Source organism: Nansenia antarctica, assembly GCF_963989245.1.
Source record: "Nansenia antarctica genome assembly, chromosome: 5".
Taxonomy (NCBI): domain Eukaryota; kingdom Metazoa; phylum Chordata; class Actinopteri; order Argentiniformes; family Microstomatidae; genus Nansenia; species Nansenia antarctica.
In genome coordinates this window covers 50,698,036-50,710,386 of record NC_137690.1, presented here as the reverse complement: position 1 = coordinate 50,710,386, position 12,351 = coordinate 50,698,036, and the positions used below count along the sequence as shown (strand labels likewise).

At 48.4% G+C, this 12,351-nt stretch overlaps 1 protein-coding gene across 1 annotated transcript in view; it reads right to left on the bottom strand.

Annotated features, from left to right (window-relative positions):
• Positions 1 to 938: 938 nt before the first annotated feature.
• The window catches only part of sptbn4b (spectrin, beta, non-erythrocytic 4b), a gene marked incomplete at both ends in the record, with an annotated part of 58,249 nt that continues 46,836 nt past the window's right edge, over positions 939 to 12,351 (bottom strand). Inside the window, 13 exons of the mRNA XM_080532988.1 lie at positions 939 to 1,193; positions 1,746 to 1,788; positions 1,930 to 2,100; positions 3,458 to 3,732; positions 3,892 to 3,952; positions 4,325 to 5,289; positions 5,606 to 5,802; positions 6,717 to 6,801; positions 7,364 to 7,502; positions 8,477 to 8,721; positions 10,222 to 10,356; positions 10,937 to 11,182; positions 11,454 to 11,658. Coding sequence (XP_080389114.1) covers positions 939 to 1,193; positions 1,746 to 1,788; positions 1,930 to 2,100; positions 3,458 to 3,732; positions 3,892 to 3,952; positions 4,325 to 5,289; positions 5,606 to 5,802; positions 6,717 to 6,801; positions 7,364 to 7,502; positions 8,477 to 8,721; positions 10,222 to 10,356; positions 10,937 to 11,182; positions 11,454 to 11,658 — 3,022 coding nt within the window. The remainder of the gene's footprint in view (positions 1,194 to 1,745; positions 1,789 to 1,929; positions 2,101 to 3,457; positions 3,733 to 3,891; positions 3,953 to 4,324; positions 5,290 to 5,605; positions 5,803 to 6,716; positions 6,802 to 7,363; positions 7,503 to 8,476; positions 8,722 to 10,221; positions 10,357 to 10,936; positions 11,183 to 11,453; positions 11,659 to 12,351) is intronic.

Sequence of the window (12,351 nt, the reverse complement as noted above, 5' to 3'; positions counted from 1 at the left end):
CATAGCTGAGTAGGGCTGTGGTGGGGGCCATCATGCCACCGGGACAAGTTTCTAGCTCCTCTCCTGCCTCTCCACTTTCTCTACAAACACAATATCTCAACAACAACTGCGCGGGGTAGCTCTGTATCCATCTCTCCCAATTTAGTTTATATGACTAGGATGATATCAACGTTTCAGCGCAAAAGAAACAAGCAACATCCAAAATATGTGTGTGTGTGTGAGAGAGAGAGAGAGAGAGAGAGAGAGAGAGAGAGAGAAAGAGAGAGAGAGAGAGAGAGAGAGAGAGAGAGAGAGAGAGAGAGAGGCAGGCAAAACTGAATGACAGAGTGAACAAGCAGAAATACAAAAAAAGAGAAAAATAAAGTTCTCCAAAAAAGAGGCCAGTTGTTAAAAACATTTTGGCATATTTCATTCTATTTCATTTGGGAGTATACATTTGTATGTTCTGACATACAATAGATAAATAGACAGACAAGGGTTACATACTGATACAGCTCATTTCATATAAAAAAGAAACAGAAAACGTAATGAGCTACTTTTTCATACTACCAGCTTTAACAACCCTTTTGTAACATACGTACGTACGTGTGTCCATCTCTCTCTCGCACTGCTGCCTTGACTACTGTAGGTTGGAGCATCTGCTATCTGCAGTGCACTGATGTCACCACCAGGGGGCAGAGGCAGCATGAGCCAGACAGTAAGTGTCAATGCCGGGTCTGACATCCTTAGAGCAACAGAGGGAAAGAGAAAGGGGGATAAGGGGCATCCTGACACTCGTGCTCCTAATCCATCATGTAAATTCAACAGGGTCATTAGCCTGTTGTTATGTTTCACACTACAACACAACTGAAGTGGTGGTGGTGGTGGGGGGGGGGGGGGTGAAGTCATTTTAGTTATCACTGCCCCTCCCCTCCCCCACCCTGAGCATAACAACCATCTCATTTCTTCTTGCTGGGCTTTTCCGAGCGCTTGTTGTCCGATTTCTCCCCCTTGTCCGACCTCTCTGAGCGCTCTGCCCTCTCCCCTCGGTCAGACCTCTCCCCTCGCTCCGACTTGTTGTCGGCCTTGCTCCCGTCACGACGCGTGCCCTCGTCTGTGGATGAGGTAGTAGGCTGGGGCTGGCCCCATTTGGCGATGTCCTCGTGCTCCGAAATGCTCTTGGTGATGTTGGTGATCCAGGCCTTCAGATCATCCTGAGAGAGAGACAGACAGAGAGAGAGGCGGGGGGAGGGGTTCAGGTAAAAAGAGAGAGAGAGGGTGTTCAGGTAAAGAGAGAGAGAGAGGGGGGTGGTTCAGGTAAAAAACAAAATAGAGAGTGAGAGAGAGAAAGGGGGGAGACGGAAAGAGAGTACGCAATGAGAAATGTATAAAAAGACGTAAGGAATGAGATAGAACCCCGAATGGAAAAAGACAAAAAGAGAGAGTTAGTTGGCACAACAAGAAACTGAAGAATCACATGATTCTATTGACACAAATATTAGGGACTTTACTCAAAACTCTTTTAAAACTTGTCATTAGGATATCTATGAAGCTTAGTGCACAAAATAATAATATTTATGAAATGAGAAATCTATATATAAAAAAATATTTTTGAATTAAGTATCCCTTTAATGTGAGGACCATCCAATAAGGAAATACATGAATGAGAGTTAGACAAATGTATTTGTTTACTTAGAAAATTGTATAAAGTCGTCTGCTAATTGCCAAGTGTAAATGTAAATACATGATCTGTGGAAAACACTCACCTCATCCTTTGCATGGAACAGAAACTCACTTCCATCTGTTGTTCTACAAGAGAAGGAAAGATTACCCAAAGGTAAAAAAACACAACTGGAAAGTAATCTAGTCCTGCCAACACAAACACACAACCAAGCTGAACCAGCATGTCCCCGTTCGACAGTGTGGGACGTAGAAAGCAGAGTGCCTTACTTAAGTGTAAAAACATTTTTCTTCTTCTTGTATCCGTTGGTCACATCACAGGTGCAGTGGCTGAGGTTGAGCAGGGGCTCGTTGTTGTAAGGTGTGGTGGTGTTCTTGGCATCCTTATAGAAGCCTATTTCCCCTTTGTTCAGCACACAGTACAGGTTCACCCAGGATCTGCTGTAAGTGGGGGTAAGGAGGGGGAGGACAACACGACACATTGAGATAAAAACACATCTCAATTTCAATCTACCTAATCTCACTTACCTTTTGGGGGAGGGGGAGTGGGGGGGGGAGTGTTCGAGGTGACCGGATAGCCACAGAGGGCCGAGGTGAGAAGACACTGCCGACCATCGACCATGGCCGTAACGTGTAGTGCGGCATAAACGTGGCTTACCTTTGTTGAGAGGTAGGAATAACAGCCAGCAGCAAGGAGGAACAGGAAAGAGAAGAGACAGAGAATTCGGTCAAATGACAAAATTGGTGTTAGTGAACAACAACAACAACAACAACAACAACAATAATAATTATATGCCTTTCAATCAAGGCTTAAAGATGTGTTTACACACTTAAGAGAAGCTACGCTTTACCTTGGCATGTACATAACATGACATGTACATTTAGAAACATTCATCCAATTGGCGGTGAGTGATTTGGCAGGGACTCATCGGCCTGGGATGAGTCGGTTGTGAGTGGCGTGTTCAGCATGGCCTCCAGGGGGCATCGCATCAGCAGCGAGAGGCAGTTCAGTTCAGTCTCCAGGGCCAAAGGGCAGCCCAGCCCAGGGCTGGGCACCTCAAGCATGGCCGACTGAACGAGCGTCTCTCTCTCGCTGGAGGAAGCAGAGTGATGTGTGGCCACTGCGGCGGACCTGTGCGGGTGCCAGGGTAGGCAGGTAGGCAGGTAGGCAATAGCCGCATACCGTACACTGGCTTGGGGGGTAGGGGGGGGGGGGGCAAACCAGCAGCCAGCCAGGTCCTTTAGCCCCAGCCAGCTTCATCCAACAGTCAGACTGAGGCAGCTCCTCGAGGGCTAGTGTTGGTTAAGGCACCATGCATGTTGTAGTGGCAAGCAGTGGAATGGCTGGTGGCTTGGCCTACACTCTTGGTTAAAACACTCATTCTGATACTTCTGATCAGAGGATCAAAGAAAAGATCTGAAGCTCCCATTACAATGCCAGAGCATATGTCTAAGCAAATGTCTTATTTCAAAAACAGGATGCTAGTAGAACATATGTCGACCCCCAGAATTCTAAATCATATTAAGTTACTAAGAACATATGTTAAGCCAGGTCTTTAAAGCTCCAATAGGATGCCGGAAACATATGTCAGAGCAGTATTAAAAGCTCTGATTGCCGGAGAGCGGTGCATATGTTGACCTGGACCTATGGCGACCAATAGGCTGCTAGAAACATATGTCAATGCCAGTGGCATGCACCAATTGAACATTTCGTAAGGTAAAGTCAGAGTTAGGTTAGCTTAGCATGCTAAAGTCATGCCTTGTTCAGCCCAACGTTTTAAGGAACGGGGATGCCCACCTGTTAGCGCTCTTCTTCAGGGTCTCGATGTCCAGCTTGCGGAAGAGGAAGCCTTCGTGGTGGGCTGTGTGTGTGGGGGGCTGGGGTACTGAGGGGCTGCTCTGGGCTGGTGCAGAGCGGGAGCGTCGGGTGAGGGTCTCTCCCCCACTAGGCTCTTTGGGCCGGGGTCTCCGACGGGGTTTGGGCCGGTCCCGTGCCCGTGGCCGGTCAGGTCTACCAGAGGATGATGATTTCTCTGGTACCCCATTAGGCAAACGGGGGACCTCCCCTCGGGCCTGGGTGAGAGAGAGTGAGAGAGAGTGGTGGGGCGCATGGATAGGTTGATGGACAGACGGACAGACACAGACAGATAGATAGATAGAGACGTTAGGGTTAAATATCCTGATATAACATTAAGCATGAAAGGGAGGATCGGTTTGGAACTGCAGACACACCTGTGCTGCCTCCCTCTCCTGCAGCTGCTCCACAATGTCAGCCAAGGTGGTCCTCTTCTCCCTGTAACACGGTGAACACAGCTCTTTTTGGACAGCATAAGCCAGTGTTCAAAGGCATTTACTGTAGAACTCACCCACTGAAAATTGACATTTAGGTGTCATTAGGCGAGTTAGTTGGTTAGCTCAGCATGTTTATTGCTTGCTGCCACCTATGGAACAGGTCTGTCTTGTAAAATGTTCTAATCTTTATGGGACTGTATAAATAAAGGCTAAATCCAGTGCTGTTTCCAGAGTTCTAAAAATGCCTTTGGACACATATCCACGCTGCAAACAAAGTGGCTAAATCAAAGCTGTCCTAAAATGAAGGCCTGGGTAGAAACAATCACTCTCTGTACCTAGCATCTATAAACCTTTGGAGGAGCAGCAGACTCACCCTCCCCCTCCCCCTCCCCCGGTGGAGCGTCTGTCTGAGTGCTCCTTCCCCGTGTCTTGTTCACTGGACTCCTGTCTCTCCAGCCGGTGGCGGTGCTCCCTCTTGCGACCGCCCTCGTGTCCTCCGTGGCCTGCTCCTCCTTGCTCCTGCTCGCTGGACGTCTGCCTCTCCAGCTTCTTCTCGTGGCGCTCCGCCCGTTCCCGCCACACCTCCTGGGGGAGCTCGTCACGCCTCGCCTGGATCAGCTGCTCACTGGAGAGCTGCCGCTCCAGCCTGGACTCCCTGTCTCTCTCCCTGGCCTGGGCCTGGGGCTGGGGCTCGGCCTGGGGGGGCTGCTCCGACCGGCTGCTGCCCGGCTGGGGCTCTATGCTGTTCAGTCTCTCCCTCCCCCGCTCCTGCAGCACCACCTCCGCCATCACTGCCACCATCTCTCCCTCCTCTCTCTCCCTCTCTCTCTCCCTCTCCCTGACCTTCTCCAGCCGACTGGCCACCAGCAGTGGGGTCACCACGTCGTCGATGTGCTTGATCCTGGGCTGCCGTAGGTACATCGAGGCTTTGGATTTGGTCTCTATGGCGGCGGAGGTCGTGACACTGGCAGCCGAGGCGATGGAGGTGGCAGCCGAAGCGGAGGCCTGGTTGATGGTACCCAGGCCAGCCGCCACCCCCACCACGCCGGTGGCGATCCGGGCCTCCAGGGCTCCGCGATAGCTGGAGCCGTTCATGACCGGGGTGTAGTTGGCTACGGTGGAGCCCAGGCGACGGGCCACGGAGGATGGGGAGGGAGAGGGCGAGGGTTCCTGGGGGGGTCGCTCGGCCCGGGGCTCGGCCTGCTCGTAGATGGTCTGTCTCATCAGGGGGGACCCGGTGCTCCTGCCGGGGGAGCTCTCCTGGGGGTCCAAGAACACCTTGCGGCCCAACAGGGGGGTGGGGGGCAGCTTGCTCTGCTCCGCTTTCAGTTTCTCCACCTGGAGGAATTGTGGGGTTATACAAAAGGGACACCATCTTATTTTAAGCTTGTTTAAATATAATAATATGAATAAAATGGCCTTTACTAAAACGGGAGGATGTGAACATAAAAAAGAAAACTTCAAATATACACTCAAATTACTTAGACAAAATCCATTTGTTGTAAGCCGCTTTGGACAAAGGCATCTTCCAAATGCCCTAAATGTAAATACACAAGTCACCTTTCCAGTAGGCACTTGTTTATCCAACAAGAGGCAGGGGATAGGGTGGGGGGTGTATGGGGACGGTTCGATGTCCGGTAGCTACTGTACGTACCGTGGTGAGGCGCCGTAGCGAGCTGAACCGCTCCTCCCACGTGGCGGCAGCCTTGCGGAAGGCCTCGTGCCTGCGGATGAGCTGCTCCACTTCGTCCACGCTGCCTCCCAGCTCCTTGCTGTTGATGAAGGGCTCCTGGGCTGTCAACCAGGCTTCCGCCACCACCGCCTCCTGGGCGAACTGGTGCACCTCCAACACTGAGAGAGGAGAGGGGGATGGGCAGGGGAGGGGAGAGGTAGAGGAGAGGGGAGAGGAGAGGGAAGAGGAGAGAGGGAGAGGAGAGGGGAGAGGGGAGAGGAGAGGAGAGGGGAGAGGGAGGGGAGAGGTGAGGAGAGGGGAGAGGGAGGGGAGAGGGAGAGGAGAGGAGAGGAGAGGAGAGGAGAGGGGAGGGGAGGGGAGGGGAGGGGAGGGGAGATGAGAGGGGAGAGTAGATTGAGGAGGGGGGAGGAGAGGTGAGGTGAGGAGAAGAGATAGTCAGTGCTTCAGGGAAAAAAATATTTAGTTAATTATTAACTCATTGCCTGTATACTGTAGGGTCAGACACACATAGATCCATAGTGAGAGACACTTCTCTCACAAGCTATCCACACAAGGAAAGGGAGATGTGTGGTGTAACATTGTTTTAATTCCAAAATGGCTGACCTAATAGAGAAGAGGAGAAGAACAAGGGAAACAAGGGGATGGGAGAAAAAAGGAGAAGAAAGAAAAGAGAAAAACAGGGCTCCCTAAACATGGTCCTGTGCACCACCCAGCTTTAACTCAATGTGGTTGGAGATTAAATATGTGACAGCAGCTGGTGAAAGCAAGTCGGCAACCGACCAAATGTTCAGACTTTTATTCTGAAAAATGTAATCTAGTTAGTGTAGAGTAGTGGGGATTACTCACCGAATCCATTGCATTCGATGTTTTGGCTTGACTAACGAGTGTGTCATTGATTTTCAACAACATTGACATTTATTTAACATTTTCGGAATAAAAGTCTGAACATTTGGTCAGTTGCCGACTTGTTCCCGCTTTCACCAGCTGCTGTCACATTTTGTGTATTTTACGAGGTGCTACAGTAGTGAGTTCAGAGTGGTTGTGGTAGTTGGGGTCAAACAGGGTCACTCACTGTGCTGCAGAAGCTCCCAGTGTTTGTCCCACTTCTCAGTCAGCTCCTGCTGCTTGGCAAACACCTTATCCAGCTTCTCCTTGATCTGAAACCAGATAGTCACCAAACACTCAGCAAAGGGTCAAGTGATTCATCATCTTTGAATTCAACGTTCAATAGTTCTCCATCTTATAGTTGACAGGGACAACAGATATTAATTTCAGTCTTCACAGTGGATGTCATTTATCACTCCCATTGACTAAACTGAACGATGAAGGTCATGTCCTTCCATAATCTGCAGTTTAACCATAACTGGGAATCTAGAACACCATACTGTACTCTATTTTCCCTGGTAGAACCCAGACAATGAAGTCAGCGCTTTATACAGGTAAAATATCTGTGCTCTTAACTCCAAGAAACACTAAGAGTAATGGCATAAACAACAGCCGTCGTAGTAAATGAATAATGGTAATAATAGTAACAGTAACAGGAAGTAAGTAGCCTAGTGGCCCTTAGGGGGCAGGAGCCTATCTCCTGTTTCCTAACGTGAGGCGGCTTGATGTACAAGTACACCCCCTGGACATGACGCTGGTATATAGTAATAGTAATAGTACAATCAATAATAATCCTAATTATAGTAACAGCAAGTATCAGGCCTGTAACTATACCTCCTCAGCGGCTGGGTTGCGGGCGGCCAGCAGTGTCTTGCCCATCTCGATGCACTGGAGAACGCTCTTACTGCGCGCCTCCACCTCACTCTTCAGGCTCTGGTGGTAGTTCATCAGAACCTCCACTGAAGACACATCCCTGAAAGGACCAGAGAGTCCAGAGCCCATTATATCGCTGGGGAGCACGGCACTGACAGTGAGGGAGAAGGGCACAGGGTTACACACCCTACGAGACAAGGGCCAGCCCTGTTCATTTCGGCGAGCGGCCATTTTGAGAAGGTCAAATGGGCCACCCACACAATAGTGTTTGTTGCAATCTATCAGATCTGGGCAGAATATGTATTTGAAATGGTTTATCAGTATTTGAAATCTTGAGGTGCGCTTTATTTAATTTTGCCTTGCATGCTGCTGCACTTTGCTGCACTATTCCATCGTTAAAGCACACCTCTAGATTTAGATGTATTTGAAGCCTTTTGAAGTACATATTTAGACCAGGTCTGCATTGTACAGTACAATTGTGATGCTACTGTAGCTCAAATGGACAATCTTCCAAATAGTATGTTTTCATCCATTTTGATTTGTTTGATGTGCAATGCGCAGCTTTCCATAGTTCCATAGAATTTCTTTGTGAAAGGAAACCTCATCAAAAATAGAAACCTCAGCAGAAAAGTTTGTTTATTTCAGTCTATGTGGGTCTTTCTTTGTTTGCACCTGCTGTGGTTATTCCCTCCTTTTGCACCTGCTGTCCTTATAACCAGGTGTGCGGACATTTCCACTGTTCATAGTTGCCATTTTTACAATGACTGCTGTATAATTCTAGGTTACATAATTCTGCTACTGAAACATTAACATGTACCTAAGTCATATTTCATAGATGGACACAGAAGCACATAGCTTACCTGCTGTTAAACACACTGTACATATACCCCAACTGTGCATATTGTATTGATATCCATTGCCCCTGTCTGTACATATCACACTGCACATATATCTGTCCATAATTTTATGGCTTTTGCACTATTGTACTATTGGTTAGATGCCGAACTGCGTTTCGTTGTCTTTGTACTTGCACTCTGTCAATAACAATTCAATAGAATCTGAATCTGCAATTACCTGGGTTTCTCCCCCGTTCCTATCTGACAGATGATGCTGTCCATCCACATGATCTGGTCTCGAACCACGCCGAAGAACCTCAGCTTGTCTGTCGCCGTGGTGATCTGCACCCGACAGTCCTCGCAAGACGTCAGCAGCTCTTTCCAGCATTGCATGACTTCCTGTTCCCGGCCGGCGATGGCCTCTGCCTTCTCCCCGGCGTAGACCGTCCGGAGCTGGGCAGCGCTCTCCTGAAGCTGCCTCACCTGGGGGAGGGATGAGTAGAGAGAGGGAGGGAGGGAAGTGAGGAGGAGGAGGAGGAGAGAGAATTAGTGGTGGTCTGGGCAATGGTGATGGTGAGAGACAGAAAATATAACTACTGTTATGCACACCTGCCACCTGTTGGAAAAGGTCTCTTTTCTAAAAGAAAGGATATTATATATATTATATATATATATAGTTGAGTGGGGCAGACCCACTCAGGTCTTTTATTTGATTGGATAGAGATAGTGAAGACAGACAGGAAAGTAAGGAGAAGAAGGGAGAGAGAGCATTGCTATAGACTGCGGTGCCAGACCACTGGACTACCCCAGGCCACTAAAAGAGAGTTTTAATCTTTTATTATTTAAGCAATATCACACGAGAGGGAGTGTGTTATACTGAATATCAGCACGGCTGTGATTCGGTCGTAGGTACGAGGCCGCCCGACCTCGAGTGTGATATTGCTTTTATACAACAGTTCTACAGCGCAATTTATTAGTTAACAGTAATAAGTGACAACAGATTATTATTTGTTTGTTTATTCAATCATTTATTTTGGCTCCGTCAAGAAAAAATTGTTCCACAACGGGACTGTTCAACTGGACTGTTGGCTCGTAACCTGAACACAAACTAGCTACTTTGTATCGTGTACATTTATTTGTACATTTCCATGTATTGTGCAACCAGTGAAATATGACTCGGTTGACAGTCGCTTTGGTGGCTTTTGCATTGGGCGGAATTTTGGTCAGGTATTTTTCGAGAGATGCTACCGGGCAGAGGGGATTTCCTCGCTCCTCAAACATTGCGTCGCTACGATTTTCTCTGTCTCGCTCAAGTGGGTCTTTATGGTTTGTTGTTTCTTCATTGAATGTCATGGTGAAATACTTTTCTCCATTCTCATGACGTTTTAGTACGAATGACTCAGGTTTGAGATCCCGGTTCCCCTCTTTACCCCTGCGTCCAAAGTGCAACTGAATATCATACTAGACCTTGTTCAGTAAACCTTTTGGATAGTCTGGATTTAATGTTGCAGAATATATCCATCTTCTGTTTCTGTTGTAGGCTATATGACCGTTAATGTAGTCTAATTAACGGTAATTTAACACCTGTGCGGCGGAGTGATACGTATAGTTAAAAGTCCCAGTGCTGTTATACTATATATCGTAACTCATGGAATGCCTCTTGTCCAATCAAATTACTTGGTCGGAACTAACTGTTGTATAAAAATAAAATAATGAACATATGAGAAGTTGAGAACACTCTGATGTTACAACTCTGCATTATGTCGGTTATCTTGCCTTCATATGAACCTCGGCACCAAGCAAAACACAAACTATAACCTCTATAAATCCACATGACATATCTTAGTCTCATCTGATGTGAAAGATTTCCAATACAATCAGAGTGATCTGATTGGGTGAGGGGGTGTACAGTAAGTGGGTGGGGCCCAAAGCTCCGCATGATTGGCTGTGGGATGACAGGTGAGCGGGGGGGCGGGATCACACCTGTGTGACGAGCAGCTGGATGTCTTGCTCAAAGCTGTGCATGAGTCTCTGCAGGGTGCTGGTGTTGGCAGTGCCACCCTGGCGCGCCCGCACTTCCGGCAACCTCCGCTGCTTATCATAGATCTGGGCCAATACCTGCGACAGAACGGGAAGCCACTCAGAGTCACGCAACACGATGCAGTACTGTACATAAGAACATGCTCTTAATTGACCCACCTGGATAAATAAAGGTTCAATAAAATTAATAAGTGTGAGCTGTAACGCAATGAAATGCGATGGCGTGCCACAGGACATAACTATTAAACCAGTGGGTCTCTTACTGCCTCTGAAACATGCTTATGGTATCTATGCTAGGGTGAAGGCAAAGTGCATTAAATTACAAAAGCTGGTATGAAGAGGTAGAAGAGAGAAGAATCTCAAAGAGAGTCTGACAGACCCTAGTGGACAGTACAAATCATTATTAGGCTCTTCAACGTCATGTGGTTTGACAACTTTTACTGGTACTGTATCATATATAACTTCGACTGTTCATGGTATGCAGACCTAGGTCGGAATAGTATTAGAACTTTTTAAAATACTCTGGTGGCGTTTGCTTGGGCCTGCCTGGAGTGCCAGCTGGGCAGGGTTTGTGCAATTCATCGAGTATTCCATTGGCTCCATTGTGCCAGGCAAACTCAATCGAACCCAGATCTGATGGCCCTGGACGGGACCCTACCTCGCGGCAGTCTGCGAAGAACTTGTGGAGCTGGTGGGAGGCGGCCAGCATCTGGGCCCGGGTCTCCATCAACTCCAGGAGGTCCGCCCAGGCCTCGTTCACGCCATCCTTCCACTCCGCGATGGTGGCGGCGTCCCCGTGCCCGTAGTCGATCAGCTCGTCCACCATCTGGTTGACAGCCGTCACGCGCTCCTGTCCCAGACTGCCCGTCTCCGACGCGAACTCAGTGAACTTCTCCTGCAGGATCTGATGGGAGAGGGGAAGAGGTGGTGGAGAGGAGGAGGGGGAACAAGTGGTGGAGAGGAGGGGAAGAGGAGGAGGGGTACAGTAAGAATGAATTACAACTATAACTAACAATTACACTTCCAATTGTCGAATTATCACTGTTTTAAAAAATAAATAAAACAAATCACGCTGCAGAGAGTATTTCAGCACTGTTTCACTGAAGCAAAATGGAGCCCATTATGAGACTGCCCACCCTCCTCTCTGAGAGAGTGAGAGAGCGCCCCCTACTGACCGTGACATGTTCATAGTCCTGCCCCAGCTCCGGGGAGCTGGCCACCACCTCCCTCTCAGCGATCCACTGCTCCAGTTCGTCCACCTCGCGGTTCAGTTGGTACAGCCAGTACTGCTGCTCCAGACGAGACTTCCTCTCCTCCACCAGGTCCTTCAGAGACACATACAGCCGGTCGATCTGGGACTGACGCTTACTGATCTGCTCACTAGGGGGGGGGGACACCCAGAGAAAATGAGAGAGAGAGAGAGAGAGAGAGAGAGAGAGAGAGAGAGAGAGAGAGAGAGAGAGCAAGAGGACAGCAAGAGGAGAACAAGAGGAGAGAAAGGGAGAGAGATACTGTCAGAGACGCTTAAAAAACACAGAGCACATCTTGGTTATTCAATCTGACCCTGAAAGATACAGAAATGTGGCATACATGGCTGTACAAAACGTATTGGGGAAAGTTACACATTGTGACAGAAGACTGCTTATACAACACACCGTATCCTCTGATATATCCAATGACACTGTACCCTCTCAAATACAGTAGACACACTACTGACGCAGGGTCAACATGAGACAGCCGTGAACTACTCTTTTGTTACATCAAATAACATCAACTATAGTACCACAGTGTGGCAGGCCTGGCCCTTGTTTACCGCTAACAGCTAGCTAAAAGGCTAGCTCTAGCGCTGACATCAGAGAAACAGACACAATTGCGCCCCACTACTCTTCCCTCTATTCCTCACTCCCTTCTGAAAACAGATTAGAGAAGGACGTCCAAGGTCTTCTTCCACCCATTAAACATTCTTCTCCAATGGGGTTTTCAAGCAGGAAGCGAGGAGAGAGGGATGCGAGCGATAGAGGACTGTCAGGATGCAACAACAGCATAGCATTACTGGCACACTGGTGACCTGGC